This window comes from Panthera leo, chromosome B3 (assembly GCF_018350215.1).
Source record: "Panthera leo isolate Ple1 chromosome B3, P.leo_Ple1_pat1.1, whole genome shotgun sequence".
NCBI classification, from domain to species: Eukaryota; Metazoa; Chordata; class Mammalia; order Carnivora; family Felidae; genus Panthera; species Panthera leo.
In genome coordinates, this window is record NC_056684.1 from 29,507,964 (window position 1) to 29,524,839 (window position 16,876).

The window sequence follows — 16,876 nt, forward strand, 5'->3', positions numbered from 1 at the left end:
ATATAATATAATATATAAAAAATATATAATATATATTATATACACATACACATACGTATATATATTATATATTACTATTACATATATTATATATGTCATATATACATATTATCATATTATATATATATATGAATAAATCAACACAGTTACATCTATATTTCTATCTCTATATATTGGAAAATACAAATTAAAACTGATACCTATAATTCCAATTCACTACATGGTCTTTCTATTCTTCCTGGATATATTTTTAACTCTTCTCCAGTAGTGAGCAATCTGCCTTTCATCATCCTTAATATATTTATTTATTTGACCAATTCCCCTACATGTAACATATCACCCATCTTTGTTTCTGTATGTATGCTATTATGTCCCAGCTTGGGCTCTGACTCCCCACTCTGGGTTTTTGTGCTCTCTCACCCTTGCTTGTTTCAACAGCCTTTGTCAGGCTTCCCTCTTCACGTGGGCTCTAACAGACTATACCAGGATGCTTTTCCATAGAGATGCCCTCCTCATTCTCCTCTGACTCACCACACCAGGCCATGATGCCCCACCTCACATGGAAGCTCCCTTCATTCTGCTGGGGCTCTGAGCTTCCACATATGGCCACTCCTCATGCCCCTGCACAAACATCCACCTCAGCCTCCTCAGGCTCTTACATCCCCCACTGTGCCACTGTTGTCTCCAGCCATCTCAACACTGCAGATGGCTGCTTGGTATTCTCTCATCTAATGACTTCAGACTAAATTTTTCTGGAAAGGGAGGGGTAACCAGAGGAAGAGAGAAAGAGTCATTTTCACTTATTGGCTAGAATATTTTAATAAGAAGACACTTCATCTACTATTTGGTTACCAAATTAAATCAGTTATAATAATTATCCTGTTGGAAGCTCAAATTATCTTCTTTGTCCAGTATAAAGCTCTTAAGTTGGCTACTGAGTCCTTTGACAAAATGCTAGAAGTTTTTGATAGCCTCCTTGCCATCTAGTATGACAGGGCATTTAGATCTAGAATTAGGCATTTTTCTAAGAAGTTCTTGCTTCTTTTCGTGAGAAATGATATTTCAAGTCCCAAATCAGTGAGCTCACTGCCACTATGATGGTCATTGTTTCTAGGTCTCTTTAATGGGCAGAGCTAGGAAATAAATGTGTGCATATACACATACATTCATATATATACATGTATACATATGCACATACATATACAAATATGTATACACACAAATACACATAACACTTTCTGAAAGATAAAATACCTCATAAATTCATTTAATTCAAATTCAGTCCTACAGGGGTTTTACCTCATCTCTTCTATATTACATTTATCTCCTTTCTCCTTTCTTGTAAACTCAGGACTCAACTTCTCAGGAACACAGGGGATGAGAGAATTTTAGTTTGCATAATATCTTTTACTTTATCCCACATTATATGCAGAACAGACTCAGAATAACATTACTGGTATCATTACCAATATAATTAGAGAACATTTAATTTATTAGCATTCGTTCTCCTCATATTCACTGATACTTTTCTTAGTTATGTTATAAAATTATGAGATACAGTTACTATGTAATATTCTTCTTCTGGCCATCAGTCTTAGTTCTATAAGAAACTATATCAGGTTCACCACAGTCATTATGTTGAAGTCTAACAATTTTGATTAAAGTTCATTTTTTAAGATTGAAGATCCTCAAGAAAAAAAATGTGGGTCAATAATTTTGCAATTGGAAAAACTAATTTTTGAAGGCATAAAATTATTGATATGCAAGAGCCAAGACAACATTGTTCACATGAGCCCTCCCAGAGGAACTTACTTGAAAATGAGGTTCAAGTGGTTTTTTTTCAAATTGGTTCCCTGTACTTTGCAGTGAAAACCTTAGTTATTTTGGGGTTCTTCTTCTTTCCTTACATCTGTTATTCCAGTTGCTTCTTTTTGCTTTCTTTCACACTGATGTCAATAACATGCAGTACCTAAGGCTGTTTGGATTTACTTGTTTTTTGGATTTCATGGAGGTATCTGGTAAGGTGGTTTGTTGTTAAACACTGCCATGGGTTTTTGGTTTTCTTAACTACTTGCCTGGTTTCTATGTGAAGATCTGGAGATACTGAAAAATTATGCTTCTATTGCTACTGCTATTTTTTCTAGGCTTATAATTTAAACAAACGTCCTGGCTGCCCAGTAGTCAACAGACTGTAGTAAGGAAAAGCAGAAGCAGTAGAAGACTAATTAGGAGGCTATTAAATTAATCCAGATGAGAGATAATGGTAGGTTAAATCAGAGTAGTTACTATGAAGGTAATGAAAAGTGGTCAAATTCTGAATATATTTTAAAGACAGAGCCAACAGAATTTGTTGATGGACTGAAAATGAAGTGTGAGGAGAAAGAAGATGACTCTAAAGATTTTAGTCTCAACTTAAAGGATGGACTTGCCATTTCCTAAAACGAGCAAAAATATGAGGGGTAAAGTTTGGGAGCAAATTTCAAGAGTTTAATTTTGTACACGTTCACTTGAGGGGTCCAACTGAACAAACAGACATCCAAGTGGAAATACTAAATAGGAAGTTGGATATATGAGCCTGGAGTCCTGGGGAGAGGGCTGGGTTGGAGTCCTAAATTTAAAATCCATCAGTGACTAAACGTTTACAGTCATAAAACTGAGTAAGATTACCAAGGGAATAATTCTGTATTTGAATGCTCAAGACATAGGCATGCTAATGTTGGAGGTCAAGGAGACAAGTAAGAACCGAGCAAAAGATACTGAAAAAGAGTGGTCAGTCAAGTAAGAGGAGAATCCAGAGAAAGTTCTGAAGTAGACTGTTTACATAAAAGGTCCTCCTGAATTACACCCTGACCCTGGACTTGGTGAGATGACTTGCTTTGGTCAATGGGATATAAGCAAATGTAACACAAGCAGAGGCTTGATAAATTTTAATATCTCCTATGAACACTGATTCAAAAATCCTCAAGAGAACAAGCAAAATGAATTCAACTACATATTAAAAGGATTATCACCATGACCAAGTGATCTCTCATCCTCAAGGCGGGAGGGCGGGGGGGCTGACCCAGGCTTCCCTACACGGCAATCACAGGGGAGCAAGAAAGTGAGGTTGAAAGAGAAGGCTTAAGACTTCCGAGGCCAAGTCTTGGAAATCACATAGTGCTTCTGTAGTCGTCTGTAGGTCAAAAACAAGTCAAAAGTCCAGAATAAATTCAAGAGGAAAGGAAATAGAGTCCACCACTTGATGTAATAGTGGCAAAGTTATATTATATTGCACAGGGGCCCCCAGGAATGGCTCAGCTTGTGGCTATCTTTGTAAACATTATCTCACCATCATATATTAAATTTGCTCAAATATTTTAATCTATTTCTAGACTGTTTTTAAAACTCTCTTCCATAAATTTGAATTTTTATTAATGCCCCAGTGCAAAAATATTTTAACAAATACTTAGATATCTGTAAGTGCAGTCCTACCTCACTAATCCCTTAAAATTTTTTTTCTAGAAATTTTCATTTATTTTTCCGTATGTTCTTTAAAATGATTCTTTTTTAAAACGGTTGTTATTTTACTATACCATATCTTCTATCCAAGAGTGTAATTTGTTTTTCCATTTATACAAGTCTTCTTTTATACCCTTTGTTAGGATTTTAAGGTTTTTAATTTTTATAGAGCCTTCATATTTCTTGTCAAGTTTATTCTTAGTTTATTTTTTATTGCTATTGTAAATGATATTGATGTTTTCTAACTGATCATCAGAAAGGAAAGCATTAATTTTGTAGCTTGGCTATGTTGTTGCATAACCTTAAACCAAGTTACTTACCTGTCTAAGGCTTAGCTTCCCTAATGAAACTCATTGAGTTGTTGTGAGGAATAAACGAGGCAACACAAGTAAGGAGCCTGGAATGAGGCAAAGGCCCAGAAAAGCCAAATATTATCACATTAATTTGGTAATCAGCCACCTTACTGAATTGATTCTCTTATTTCCACTAGTTTTTCACTTGATTTTCTTGGGTTTTCCAGATATACAGTATCATAATCTTGATAATTTTGTTAACTTTAATATTTTACACAATTTTTTTCTTTTAGGATGGCAATGACTAATTGTTTCAAAACAATAAGTGATAAAAGTAATTATCTTAAGGGCATCTCATTTCTTTTTCTATTTTTTTAGGTAGGCTTCATGTCCAGCACAGAGCCCAACACAGAGCTTAAACTCATGACCCTGAGATCAAGACATGAGCTGAAATCAAGAGTTAGACGCTTAACTGACTGAGCCATGCAGGTGCCCCAGTGGGTAGCTCATTTCTGAAGGCAACAATATTTCTGTTTTAAATGTAAATAACTGCTACATTAAAATAATATAGCATATCTACACCAACAACTGGTTATAGATATTCCCCAATTTGTGGCAGTTATTTCTTGACTTTTTCACTATGAAAAATAACAGTAAAATAGTTATTTTTGTATATAAATATTTGGGCACATTTTGCGTTATTTCACCAAGCAGCAGTGTATGTTCTAAGCTCTGGATTCACATTGCCTTTCACTAAGACTACACTAATTTGCACTCCCATCAGCAGTGTTTTTGAGTATCTTCCTCACCACACCTCTACTGGTAACATATTTGAGAGAAGGAAAATGATGATGGTTTTGTTTACTTAGCTCCTGTGTAGTTACATGTATACTCAGTGGTGGAGTCAAATCCTCCTCATCTGTCAAGTGGCCCTGGCAACAATCCTAAACAAGGCCTCCTCAGAGCAAGAACCAGAACAGCACTGCCAGAACCTGTTCTGCTAGAACAGCATTTCTCTACTTAGGCGCTACTGATGTTTTGGATGAGATAATTCTTTGCTCACCGCAGAGTGTTTAACAGCATCCCTGTGTCTCTGTACACTTGATGGGAGTAACACCATTTCTCCAAGCTGTGATAGCCAAAATGTGTTTACATATCCCCAGGCACAGTCAAACATCCCCTGACAAAATCATCCCTGGCTGGAGACCACTGTGTTAGAAGAATGAAGCTCTAGGCAACCAATACCAAAGCCCAGGATCACAGGAATACAAGTTCAGATAAACTTTTGTATAGGCAGACACCAGTGAGATAGAGAAATAAAATATAGGGTAAAATACTCACTTTGCTTTATAAGGTGAGTCAGATCCAGAGTTTTTTGTTTCCATTAAACTCTCATATTCCTTGGCCCTGAAGAGAAAAAAGTTTTATCACTGTCAGTTAATTTGCTGCTAATTTTTATGATGATCTAAAACCCTATGTTTCTCCTCTCCCAGTATTAGGAACATTAGTTTAACACTTTGATTTCTGAGAATATTTCTTTAAAATACTATAAATGTTATCAAAAAAGACTAAAAATTATTTCCTCATAGGATAAAGAGGAGATTCATAAAAACATTTCTAAGTTTACAGATATGGTACAGAATGGTGCTTATTTTTCAAAAATGTTAAACTCATGATAATTAAATTTAAAACCATATTAGGTTTCTACAAGATAGTTGAAATGGCTAAATATCTATATACCTTAAGAGGTATATAATGCAAAGCTGAATACAAGAATATTTAACTTTAGAAATAATTTGAAAGGCAGTGAAAGTTACTGGACGAGACAAAGATTTGTTTTGTTTTGTTATTTATATTTCTTAAATACCAAAAGCTTGGAAAAATCTGAGATAATGCTTTTCTGCCACTGTCTAACTAGGCTCTAGCTTGCCTGAACCAATAGGGATAGCCATCAACAGTTAATCTAACAAAGGTGTCACTCTAGCAATCCATTAATATTGACTTAATTTGTCAATTTCTCTTTTTGGAAGAAAAAAAGGAAAATACTAACTTAAATTTTAACTGCTCACCCAAAGAGTCCTAGTCTCAAAGAATTAGTCTAGTGACCTATGAAAGAATTATTCACGATGTAGATCAATCCAGATCACAATGAAAAAATAAGCAATACTCCATAAAAAAAATCATGAAAGATGCAAATTACAACACCCCTAATAAGGAAAAAGCAAATTAGCACAGGTTATACATGGGAACAAAAGAATAACTAAATTAGAGTTCAACATTAAATTATGTGCTGTTGCAACCTCCGCATGCTCATTGCTATCAGCCACAATATTAAGGAATATCAAAACAGGAAAATAACCACTTTACAGTGGCAAGTAATTATTTTTGAGAGAGAGAGAGAGAGAGAGAAGACTCAAATAAAATCAGTACCACAAGAAAAAAATAACCACTGACACCACAGAAATACAAACAATTATAAGAGAATATTATGAAAAATTATATGCCAACAAATTGGACAACCTAGAAGAAATGGGTAAATTCTTAGAAACATATAATCTCCCTAATTTGAAGCAGGAAGAAATAGAAATTTTGAACAGACCAATTACCAGCAATGAAATTGAATCAGTAATAAAAAAAATTCCCAGCAAATGGAAGTCCAGGACCAGATGGCTTCACAGGCGAATTCTACCAAATAGTTAAAGAGTTAAAGAGTTAATACCTATTCTTCTCAAACTATTCCAAAATATCGAAAAGGAAGGAAAAATTCCAAATTCAATCTATGAGGCCAGAATTATCCTGATACCAAAAACAGATAAAGACACCACTAAAAATAAGAACTACAGACCAATATCCTTGAGGATGCAAAAAACCTCAATAAAATACTACCAAACTGAATCCAATCCAGCAATACACTAAAGAAATCATTCACCACACTCAACGTGTGCTTTGTTCCTGGGATGCAAGGGTGGGTCAATATTCCCAAATTAATCAAAGTGACACATCACATCAACAAGACAAAGGATAAAAACCATATGATCATTTCAGTAGGTGCAGAAAAAAACATCTGATAGAGTTTAACACCAATCATGATAAAAGCCCCCAACAAAGTTGATGTAGAGGGAACACACCTCAACATAATAAAAGCTTTATATGAGCAAACATATTCAATGGGAAAAAAAGTGAGAGCTTTCCCCTATGGTCAGGAACAAGACAAGGATGTCCACTCTCCCCCACTTTCATTCAACATAATACTGGAAGTCTTAGGCACATGAATCAGACAAGAAAAAGAAATATGAGGCATCCAAATTGGTAAGGAAGAAGTGTAACTTTAATCATTTGCAGATAATATGATACTAAATGCAGAAAACCCTACAGACTCCAGCAAAAAACTACTAGAACTGATAAGTGAACTTATTGAGGTTCTAGGATACAAAATCAATGTGCAGAAATTGGTTGAATGTCTATACACTAATAACAAAGCAGCAGAAAGAGAAATTACGAAAATAATCCCATTTAAAAATGCACCAAAAATAATACCTAGGAATAAACCTAACCAAAGAGGCAAAAGACCTGCACTCTGAAAACTATAAAACACTGATGAAAGAAACTGAAGACAACACAAATAAATGGATTTCATGTTCATGGAATGGAAGAACAAATACTGTTAAGATATCTAGATGGCCAACAGACACATGAAAAGATGCTCAACATCACTCATCATAAGGGAAATGCAAATCAAAACTACAATGAGATACCACCTCAAACCTGCCAGAATGGCTAAAATCAACAACAAAAGAAACAATAGGTGTTGGCAAGGATGTGGAGAAACAGGAACCCTCTCTTGCACAGTTGGTGGGAATACAAACTGGTGCAGCCACTGTGGAAGACAGTATTCAGTTTCCTCAAAAAGTTAAAAACAGAACTACATTAGGACCCATTAATTGCACTAGTGGGTATTTACCCAAAAAATACAAAAGCACTAATTCAGAGGGTTACGTGCACCCCTATGTTTATGGCAGCATTATTTACATAATAGCCAAATGATGGAAGCACCCCCAGGGTCCATGTATAGATGAATGGATAAAGAAGATATGGCATATATGTGTGTGTGTGTATGGAATTTATATGGAATATTATATTACATATATAATATTATTATATATTATATATAAATTATAATAAAATATTATATTATTCCATAAGTATATGTGGAATATTATTCAGCCATAAAAAGAGTGAAATTTTACCATTTGCAACAACACGGATGGAGCTACAGAGTATAATGCTAAGTGAAATAAGTCAGAGACAGACAAATCATATGATTTCACTCATGTGGAATTTAAGAAGCAAAACAAATGAACAAAGGAAAAAAAAGAGACAAACCGAAAAACAGACTCTCAACTACAGAGAACAAACATGGTTACCAAAGGGGTGGGGGGTGGGGGGTGGAGGGATGGGTGAAATAGCTGAAGGCAATTAAAGAATACACTTACGATGACGAGCACTGAGTAATGTATAGAATTGCTGAATCACTGTAGTGTACGCTTGAAATTAACACTGTATGTTAACTTTGCTGGAATTAAAATAAAAAACTTAATAATAAAGGAATTAAACCCCATGTGTCCCATTCTTCACTTTTAATCTTGCCAATTTTAATAATACCCAAAATCCAAGAGCACATTTTACATACTGTATATTGGCCAATTTGACAATAAATTATATTTTAAAAAATAATAAGTAAATAATAAACAAAAGAATACCCAAATAATTTTAGTTTCACAGAAAATCAAATGAAATCTGATTTAATACTATTATTTCTTCTTCAGATAGTTTCTCATATATTCATGTTTTATTATTCATTCAATAAATATTTATTGAGTATGTATAATGTATCAAAAATTATTCTCAGCATTAAACATATAGTATACAAAAAACTCAGATATAAAAAGCTCAATAAGGTAATTATTCTCATATGAAAGTTTACAGTGGGGGGAAATGGAAGGAAGGGAGGAGGGAAATGAGGAAAGAAGGAAGGAAGGAAGGAAGGAAGGAAGGAAGGAAGGAAGCAAGGAAGGAAAGAAATCTGAAAATAAGAAATGCTATGAAGAAAACAGAACAATCAATATAGAGTAACTGTATATATGTGTGTGTTGAGCAGTCATGGGATTTACAGAGGGCCTCGTGAAAGATTTCTAAATAATTACTCTAGGGGTGCCTGTGTGGCTAAGTTGGTTAAGTGTCTGACTCTTGATTTTGGCCCAGGTCATAATCTCACGGTTTGTGGGTTTGAGCCCCGCATCGGGTTCGACACTAATGGTGCAGGCCCTGCTTGGGATTCTTTCCCTCTGCCCCTTCAACATACTCTCTCTTCTCTCTCAAAATGAATAAACTTAAAAAAAATAATAATGATAACTCTAAGTAGAAACTTGAATGAAGTGAAGAAGCTGGTCACAGATAAATCTGGGGAAAGCTCAGATTGGGTAGACAGAACTTTAAGTGCCAATACATTAAGGTATATTCAAGAAACAGAATGGCAACAATGAAAAAATGGAGGCAGAATCATGATTATATAAACATGCTACTCCATTAAATGCATTCTTGAAAGTCTGCAATGATCTTGATTAGTATCAAACACAATGGCCTTTTCTCTCTATTTCTTCTTGACGTTTCTGTCCCTGTATTTTACAGCTCAGTATCACTGCCCTTTGCAAGGCTTCATCTTCTTTAATTTCTATTTAATAACTATTATTCTCACCATTGAAATTTTAATATTATAATAATGAATGCTTATAATAATGTATGCTAACTATATAACTTTAGCTTTCAGTCCAAATGTCAAACTTTTCTAGCTCTTCACTTGGTAGTTCAACCTTCATCTTTTCCTCTACAACTTTAAAGCAAAACTCATGGTTACCATTGTATATCCACTTCACTAGATTTCTCAATAGTACCTTGGACTGAAATTTCAAAATTATTTTCTATTTTTCATTTTTTCAAATAATATATCATCAAAAATTATTAGATGAAAACACTTTTTGATTATTTTCTTTACTCCTAATTTTTTCTGCAGTATACTATAATGTAAGGCCTATCACTTCATGCTTGGATTAGTAGAATAACCTCCTATTCACTCAAGTTCTCAACCTTGTAACCCTGTAGCATAGCACAGGTTATAAATCTTCCCAAATCACTGGCTTCTTGATGTTACTCCCTTTGTTACCTATGGTGGTTCCTTTCCAAAAGATCTAGTCAATCTGCTAAATGGCATTCAAGGCTCTCTATAATGTGACCCTGTTCTAGCTATCCAACTTTATTTTCTTTCACATTACCATCTGCATTTTATAAATTTAGATTTGCACAGTATACTTTTGGGACATTATGAGATTTTTTTCTTGAGAACTGTTTTGAGACATTTTCACCAGTTAGGCTACTGCTTCCAGCAGGAGGGCAGTATTATAAATATCTGCACAGACTAATGCTGAAGGCAAAGAACAGGAGGAAAATATTACTTTTACAAAAATAAATTTCAGTTAAAAAGAATAAGTAGACATTTAACACACATACAAATGGGAGCCCTGTCTACCAGTTCCTCTGGGATATCCCTTTGATAGCTCAAACCTACTCACATAGCATCTATCACATCATCTTTATCTGTGCCCCTATTTCTTTTCTTCCCCAACTTTATTGAGATATAATTGATATATAGCATAGTGTAAGTTTAAGGGGTACAATGTAATCACCTTATGTCTATATCTATATCTAGCTGTATATATTGCAAAATGAATACAATAAGGTTAGTAAACACCTCCAATACCCATATAACTACCATTTTGTGTGTGTGACGGAACATTTAGTATATACTTAGTAACTTTCAAGTTATATAGTATTGCTAATGATTGTCACCAACCTGTTTATTAGATCCCCAGAACTTATTCATTTCATAGCTGGAAGTTGGTACTCTGACCAACATCTCATTTCCTTGACTCCCAAGCCACTGACAATCACCATTTCTACTCTGTTCCTATGAGTTTGTCTTTTTCAGATTCCACATATAAGTGGAATCATATAGTATTTGTCTCTCTGACTTTTTTCACTTAGTTTAACACCCTTAAGGTCCATCCATGTTGTCACAAAAGCCAGAATTTCCTTCTTTTGGCTCTGCTTCAGTCAAGGACATTGGTATATAGCTAGAATCTCTAGGGTCATCAGCAATTTCTTCCTGTCTCCTTCGCTCACATCAAGACATCTACATAATCTATTTCAGATTTCTTTCTTCTATCCATCTCCTCCACCACATGTCTGTGCCAAACATTCTGGCATTTAATTTTGATCTTTAACGAACCATTGTCTAATTATGTGTGAGGAAGTTAAAACAATTTTTTTTATTATAACTGTAGCCTTTAGAACCCTAGGCTTTGAGCCTACGTTTTCTTCCATTTGTAAGATGAGGCAATAGAACTAGCTAAATTCTTAAGGTCTTTTCTAGCTCTAAGATTCCATACTTCTAAATTCCTATAAACACTAGGTATCAAATTGTTAGGTACATTAGGAGTTAAAAACTTGTTAAAATGTAGATTTCTCAACTAAAACCAAGTGAATCCGAATCAATAATAGCTGAAGTCTAGGTGTGAATCTACCTTTTAAAAAGGATCTCAATTGACTCCAATGCAAGAAGTATAAGGATCACAGTTTGAAAATCATTGTCCTGTTTCATGATTCAATTCATATTGCAAAGCAACACAACACTTGTTATCAATTGAGTTTTTTCTTATTTAATTGGCTGATAGTTTTTAGAGTATAATCTGATTTCCAGAGGGTCTCAGAGAGTCTTTCAGGTCAAACTTTTTCACTCTCATTCTCTTAAAAGCATACAGTGGATTTCCATATTCCACATTATAAATACATGCCCATGTTACATATTCTAAAAACATCATGCCATACATTACTTGATAGTCTCCTTATTATTGGCTATCTAAACTATTACTCAAGTTTCTGCTCTTAGGATTACCAACACAATGAACACTCACAGACTATTTTAATTTTGCTTATAATGGGTACTTCTAGTCTAAGACAATATCTGGGGCATAATAAAGAGCCTAATAAATACGAGCCACTTTTTGTTTATATGTATTTATTTTTATCATCATCATCAATTGTATAAGTAGTCTTCCCTGACTACCCAGGCATAACTAAGTTTATTCTCCCTGGAGTTCACCTAAATACTTATTTGTACCTTTCTTCTGCTACTGTGGACACACTGTCTCATATAAGGGTTATTTATACGTAATTTATCTCTATTAACACCTTGTAAACGTCACAAGGGTAGAAGTTATGTTCTATTCACTTTTGTTTGCTGATCATTCAAATATCTGAATAATGTGTTGAATGGATTCCTTAAGACCACAGAGGACATAACCAACACATATAAAGGATGCAAAAGGTTTCACCTTAAAGTTCTACATCAGAATCCTATAATAGTTGTTAGCCCTTATATCTTTCCCCTGCCTCTCTTCTGCTCAACTACAGTCTCCATGACCATGGCTGGGCTCACTGGTCAATGGTAAGCCAAGGATTAACCCTATCATATCTCAAACATAAATTCAAGGCAGACTCTATGTTTGTCTGTGCATGTATCTATACCTGAATTTACCTCTAAAACACATTATGGACAGATAGCTATTCACTTTCTCTTCTCAAATATTCATTTCTATGTTTACATACCTATATTTATTCATATGTATATAGGTATACATAGACACACACCTTCATTCTCTCATTGCTCTCCTTCCATCATTTCAGAACATCTTCTTGAAAGTCCTTTATTCTCAGAGATAAGGATTCTGTTATCCTAGTGATTACCACTGGATAACTGAAAGGTGATATGCAAGCTGCCAATACTGCAGACACAGGTCTGGCTATATACAGTGAAAACCTATGACTCTAATAGTTGCTCTAACTAGCAGCTCTCTCCCCTGCTCATTCCTACCTCCATTCAAACTCCAGATCAATGACAATCTGTCCCACAAATGTAATTTCTTGCTTAACGTCATCACACTTCTGTTCTAAAATGCAGTTTAGTGATTAGAGCTTTACTAGACTGCTTTTCTTGGTCTTCTGCACCACATGATGGATCCTTTCCACCTAATTTCCAGCAGCAAACAAAGTTCTGACTCCTCTTATGGACTCCTCTTTCAGAATAAATTTTTTGCCTGAATGTCAAAACTTTCAAGGAACCACATACACTCTCACAGTTCATCCAGTATAGGTCATATAGAACCTTACTAATTAGCTTTAGAACACATACCCACAATTTAAACCACCTGCTAATTCTGGCTTTGCCATTAGACAATGTCCCTCATCTAGCTGGTGTCAAAGGAAGACCAAATATCTCTGGTTTTACATCATCTAAAATCAGGTCCCTACAGCCTTACCCTCACTAACTGTAACCATGAAACCTGGAATGGACCATCATGCCTCAAGGCTGAATTCTGATTTATGAAAGTAAATTCATAGTTCTTTTCTCTACTTTTATAAAGCCAAAGAAATCCCAGTGATATGAACACTATTTTCATAATCCAATCTCATCTAATTCTTTTTAACTAATGTTTGTTGAAAACCTAATAGGTGCCAGCAATAGAGACAAAAATCCTCATGTATATATTCCAGTGGGAGAAAAGCAATGTGTAAATAAATAATAATATACATACTATATTAAATAATATAGTATAATATATATAATACATAGTATATATGTATACTAATACACATAGTATAATAAATAATAAATACATAGTACTTTAGAAGATGGTAAGTGCTAAAGCAAAAATAACTGGGGAAATGTTGATAATGCCGCTTGACAATTTTGTTTTCAGTCATTATAGATTAACTAGTATCATACTAGCCCTTCTGTTATGAACAACAATGAAAATTCCTAAAGTATATACGGAATTACTGTTTTTCATGTATCAACTAGTAGCCTAGGACAGTAATCCCTGAGTAAAAGGAAACACCTGCTGTACACCTGTTACTTCACCATGTAAAAAAGGGGAATATGTATAAGACATAGACTTTGCCATAAAGGAGTTTACAATTCAGGTGAGGTAGTGAGTGTCACATATATCAAATGTTAACTGGGTGGCTCAGTTGGTTAAGCGACCGACTTGGCTCAGGTCATGATCTCATGGTTCATGAGTTTCAGCCCCCCATCAGACTTGCTGACAGCTCAGAGCGGAGTCTGCTTCAGATTCTGTGTCTCCCTCTCTTTCTGCCCATCTCCCTGCTCGCACTCTCTCTCTCAAGATTAAATAAACATTAAAAAATTTTTTTAATTAAAAAACATAAAACAACCACAGCAATAGTTTCAGTAAATATAAACTGATTAAAAACTGCAAATAGACAGTATCAGAAAAGACAGAAAAGGAAGACTCACATATGACAATTATAAGAAATACACAAAAATATATAAGGAGATAAAGTTGTAAGTTTAAAACTAAAAGAATGGGAAAAGATTTATCATGAGAATACTAAAGTTAGATAAAGTAGATAGATAGTAGTAGATAGATAAAGTTAGATAAAGTAGACTTAATCATAAGAAATATTAAGAAGCTATTAATATTAAGAATCATAATATTAAGAAATATAATGGTAACGGGATCAATTTTTCAAGGATATAAAATAATACTAAATTTGTATGTACCTAGCAACAAAGCTTGAAAATTTGAAGCAAACTGGAAAATACTGAAGTGTGAAATGGAAGTGTGAAATAATATTATTATAATAAATGAATATGAATATGAATAATAATAAATGTTAATATTCTTTATTAACTGATACAATACGAATATAGAGAGACAGACAAAATAAATACAAAGAAAACACAGGAAGAAAGAATTTAAAATATAAATAAATGAAATACAACAAAATGAAAATCAAATGACAGTGAAAGTTCATAAATTAAGTTCATTAATTAAAATTGATAAATTCCTGGCCAGAGTGATCAAAGAATACAATCGCAATTTTCAGGAATAAAAAAAGCCATGTCACTATAGAATCTTAGAGGTTTAAAAAGATAGAAAAAAATGTTTTAAGACTATATTTTTTATAGAAATTTCAGGTTCACTGAAAAATTGAGAGAAAGGTATAGAGATTCCCCATATACCTGTTGCCCCACACATGCTTAAGCCTCTCCCAAGGTCAACAACACCCAACAGAGTGGTACATTTGTTACAACTATTGAACCTACACTGACACATTATTATCACCCCAAATCCATAGTTTACATTAGGATTCACTCTAAGTGTTCTATATTCTGTGGGTTTGGACAAATGTAAAATGACATGTATAAAGTGTAAAATCAGTGTCCAGATTCATTTTTAGCTGTGGATGTCCAGTCATCCAACACCATTTATTGAAAAGGCTATCCTTCCCATATTGTATTGTCTTTGTTCCTCTGTCACAGATCAGTTCACTCTGTTTATATGGGTCTATTTCTGGGCTATTTTTTGCATTGATCTATCTATCAATTCTTTTGCTAATACCATACTGTCTTAATTACTATAGTTTTATAATAAGTTCTGAAGTCAGGTATTGTCAATCCTCCAACTTTGTTCTTCTCTTTCAATAGTATAGTGGCTAATCTGGGTCTTTTGCCTCTCCATATAAACTCTGGAATTAGTTTGCCAATATCCGTAAAATAACTTGATGGGATTTTGACTGGGATTGCATTGAATCAATGCAATCAACCTGGGAAGAACTGACATTTTGACAATATTCTCTGCATTCATAAACATGGAATAATAGCTCTTCATTTCTTTTTTTTTTTTTTTGAGTATAGTTGACATACAATATTACATTAGTGTCAGGTATATAACTACCATTCATTTCTTTTAACAGAGTTTTGTAGTATTCCTACATAGAGCTTGTACATATTTTGTTAGGTTTATACCTAAGTATTTAATTTGGGGGGTTACTAATGTATGTGGTATTGTGGTTTTTTTCTTCCATCTCAAATTCTACATTCAATGCCAGTAAAGAGAAAAATGACCACTGTATATTAACTTTGCATCTTGAAACCTTACTATAATTATTAGTTCCAGGAGGGCTTTTTGTCAATTCTTCCAAATTTATTATGTACATAATCATGTCATCTGCAAACAAGGACAGTTTTATTTACTTCTTCCCCATGATGCCCAGTATACCTTTTATTTCTTTCTCTTGTTTTACTGCATTATCTAGGACTTCCATTATGATGTGGAAAATGAATGGTGAGAGGACATCCCTGCCTTGTTCCTGATCTTAGTGGGAAAGCTTCAGGTTTTTACCATTAAGTATTTTATTAATTGCACATATATTGTAGATATTCTAAAAAAGTGAGGAAGTTCTTTTCTATTCCTAGTTTACTGAGAGTTTTTGTTGTGAATATGTGCTGGGTTTTGTTAAATGCTTCGTCTGCATCTACTGACATGATCATGTGATTTTTCTTCTTTAGTCTATGGAGGTGATGGATTATATTAAGTGATTTCCAAATTTTGAACCAGCCTTGCATATCTGAGGTATGTCCCACTTGGTCATAATTATTTTTGTACACTGTTGGATTTAACTAGCTAATATTATTTTCAGGATTTCTGCATGTATGTCCACAAAAGAGATCTATTTTCTTGTCTTCTAATATCTTTGCCTGGTTTTAGTATTAAATAATGGTGGCATCATAGAATGCGTTGGTTAAGTATTTCTTCTGCTTCTATACTCTGAAAGACACTGTACACAACTGGTATAATTTCCTCAAATGTCTGGTAGACTTTACCAGTGAACCCATCTGGGCCTGGTACTTCATTTTGGAAGTTAATTATTGATTCAAATTCTTTAATAGATATATACCTATTAAATTGTCTATTCTTTGTGTGAATTGTGGCAAATTGTGTCTTTTAATAAACTGTTGATTTCACCTAGGTTATCAAATTTGTGGGAAAAAAGATATTCATAATATTTCTTTATTATCCTTTTAATATCCATGGGATCTTACTGATATCCCCTCTTCCATTTATATTAATTTGTGTCTCCTTTTTTTCTTAGCCTAACTAGAAGTT

General features: G+C 34.0%; 1 protein-coding gene across 5 annotated transcripts in view; it reads right to left on the bottom strand.

Moving 5' to 3' along the window:
• Window positions 1-16,876, bottom strand: part of SCAPER (S-phase cyclin A associated protein in the ER) — a 518,574-nt gene that overhangs the window by 257,823 nt on the left and 243,875 nt on the right. For all 5 annotated transcript variants that reach the window (XM_042941318.1, XM_042941317.1, XM_042941313.1 and 2 more), the window contains one exon: window positions 5,133-5,198. In XM_042941318.1, the coding sequence (XP_042797252.1) occupies window positions 5,133-5,198 (66 nt within the window). The remainder of the gene's footprint in view (window positions 1-5,132; window positions 5,199-16,876) is intronic.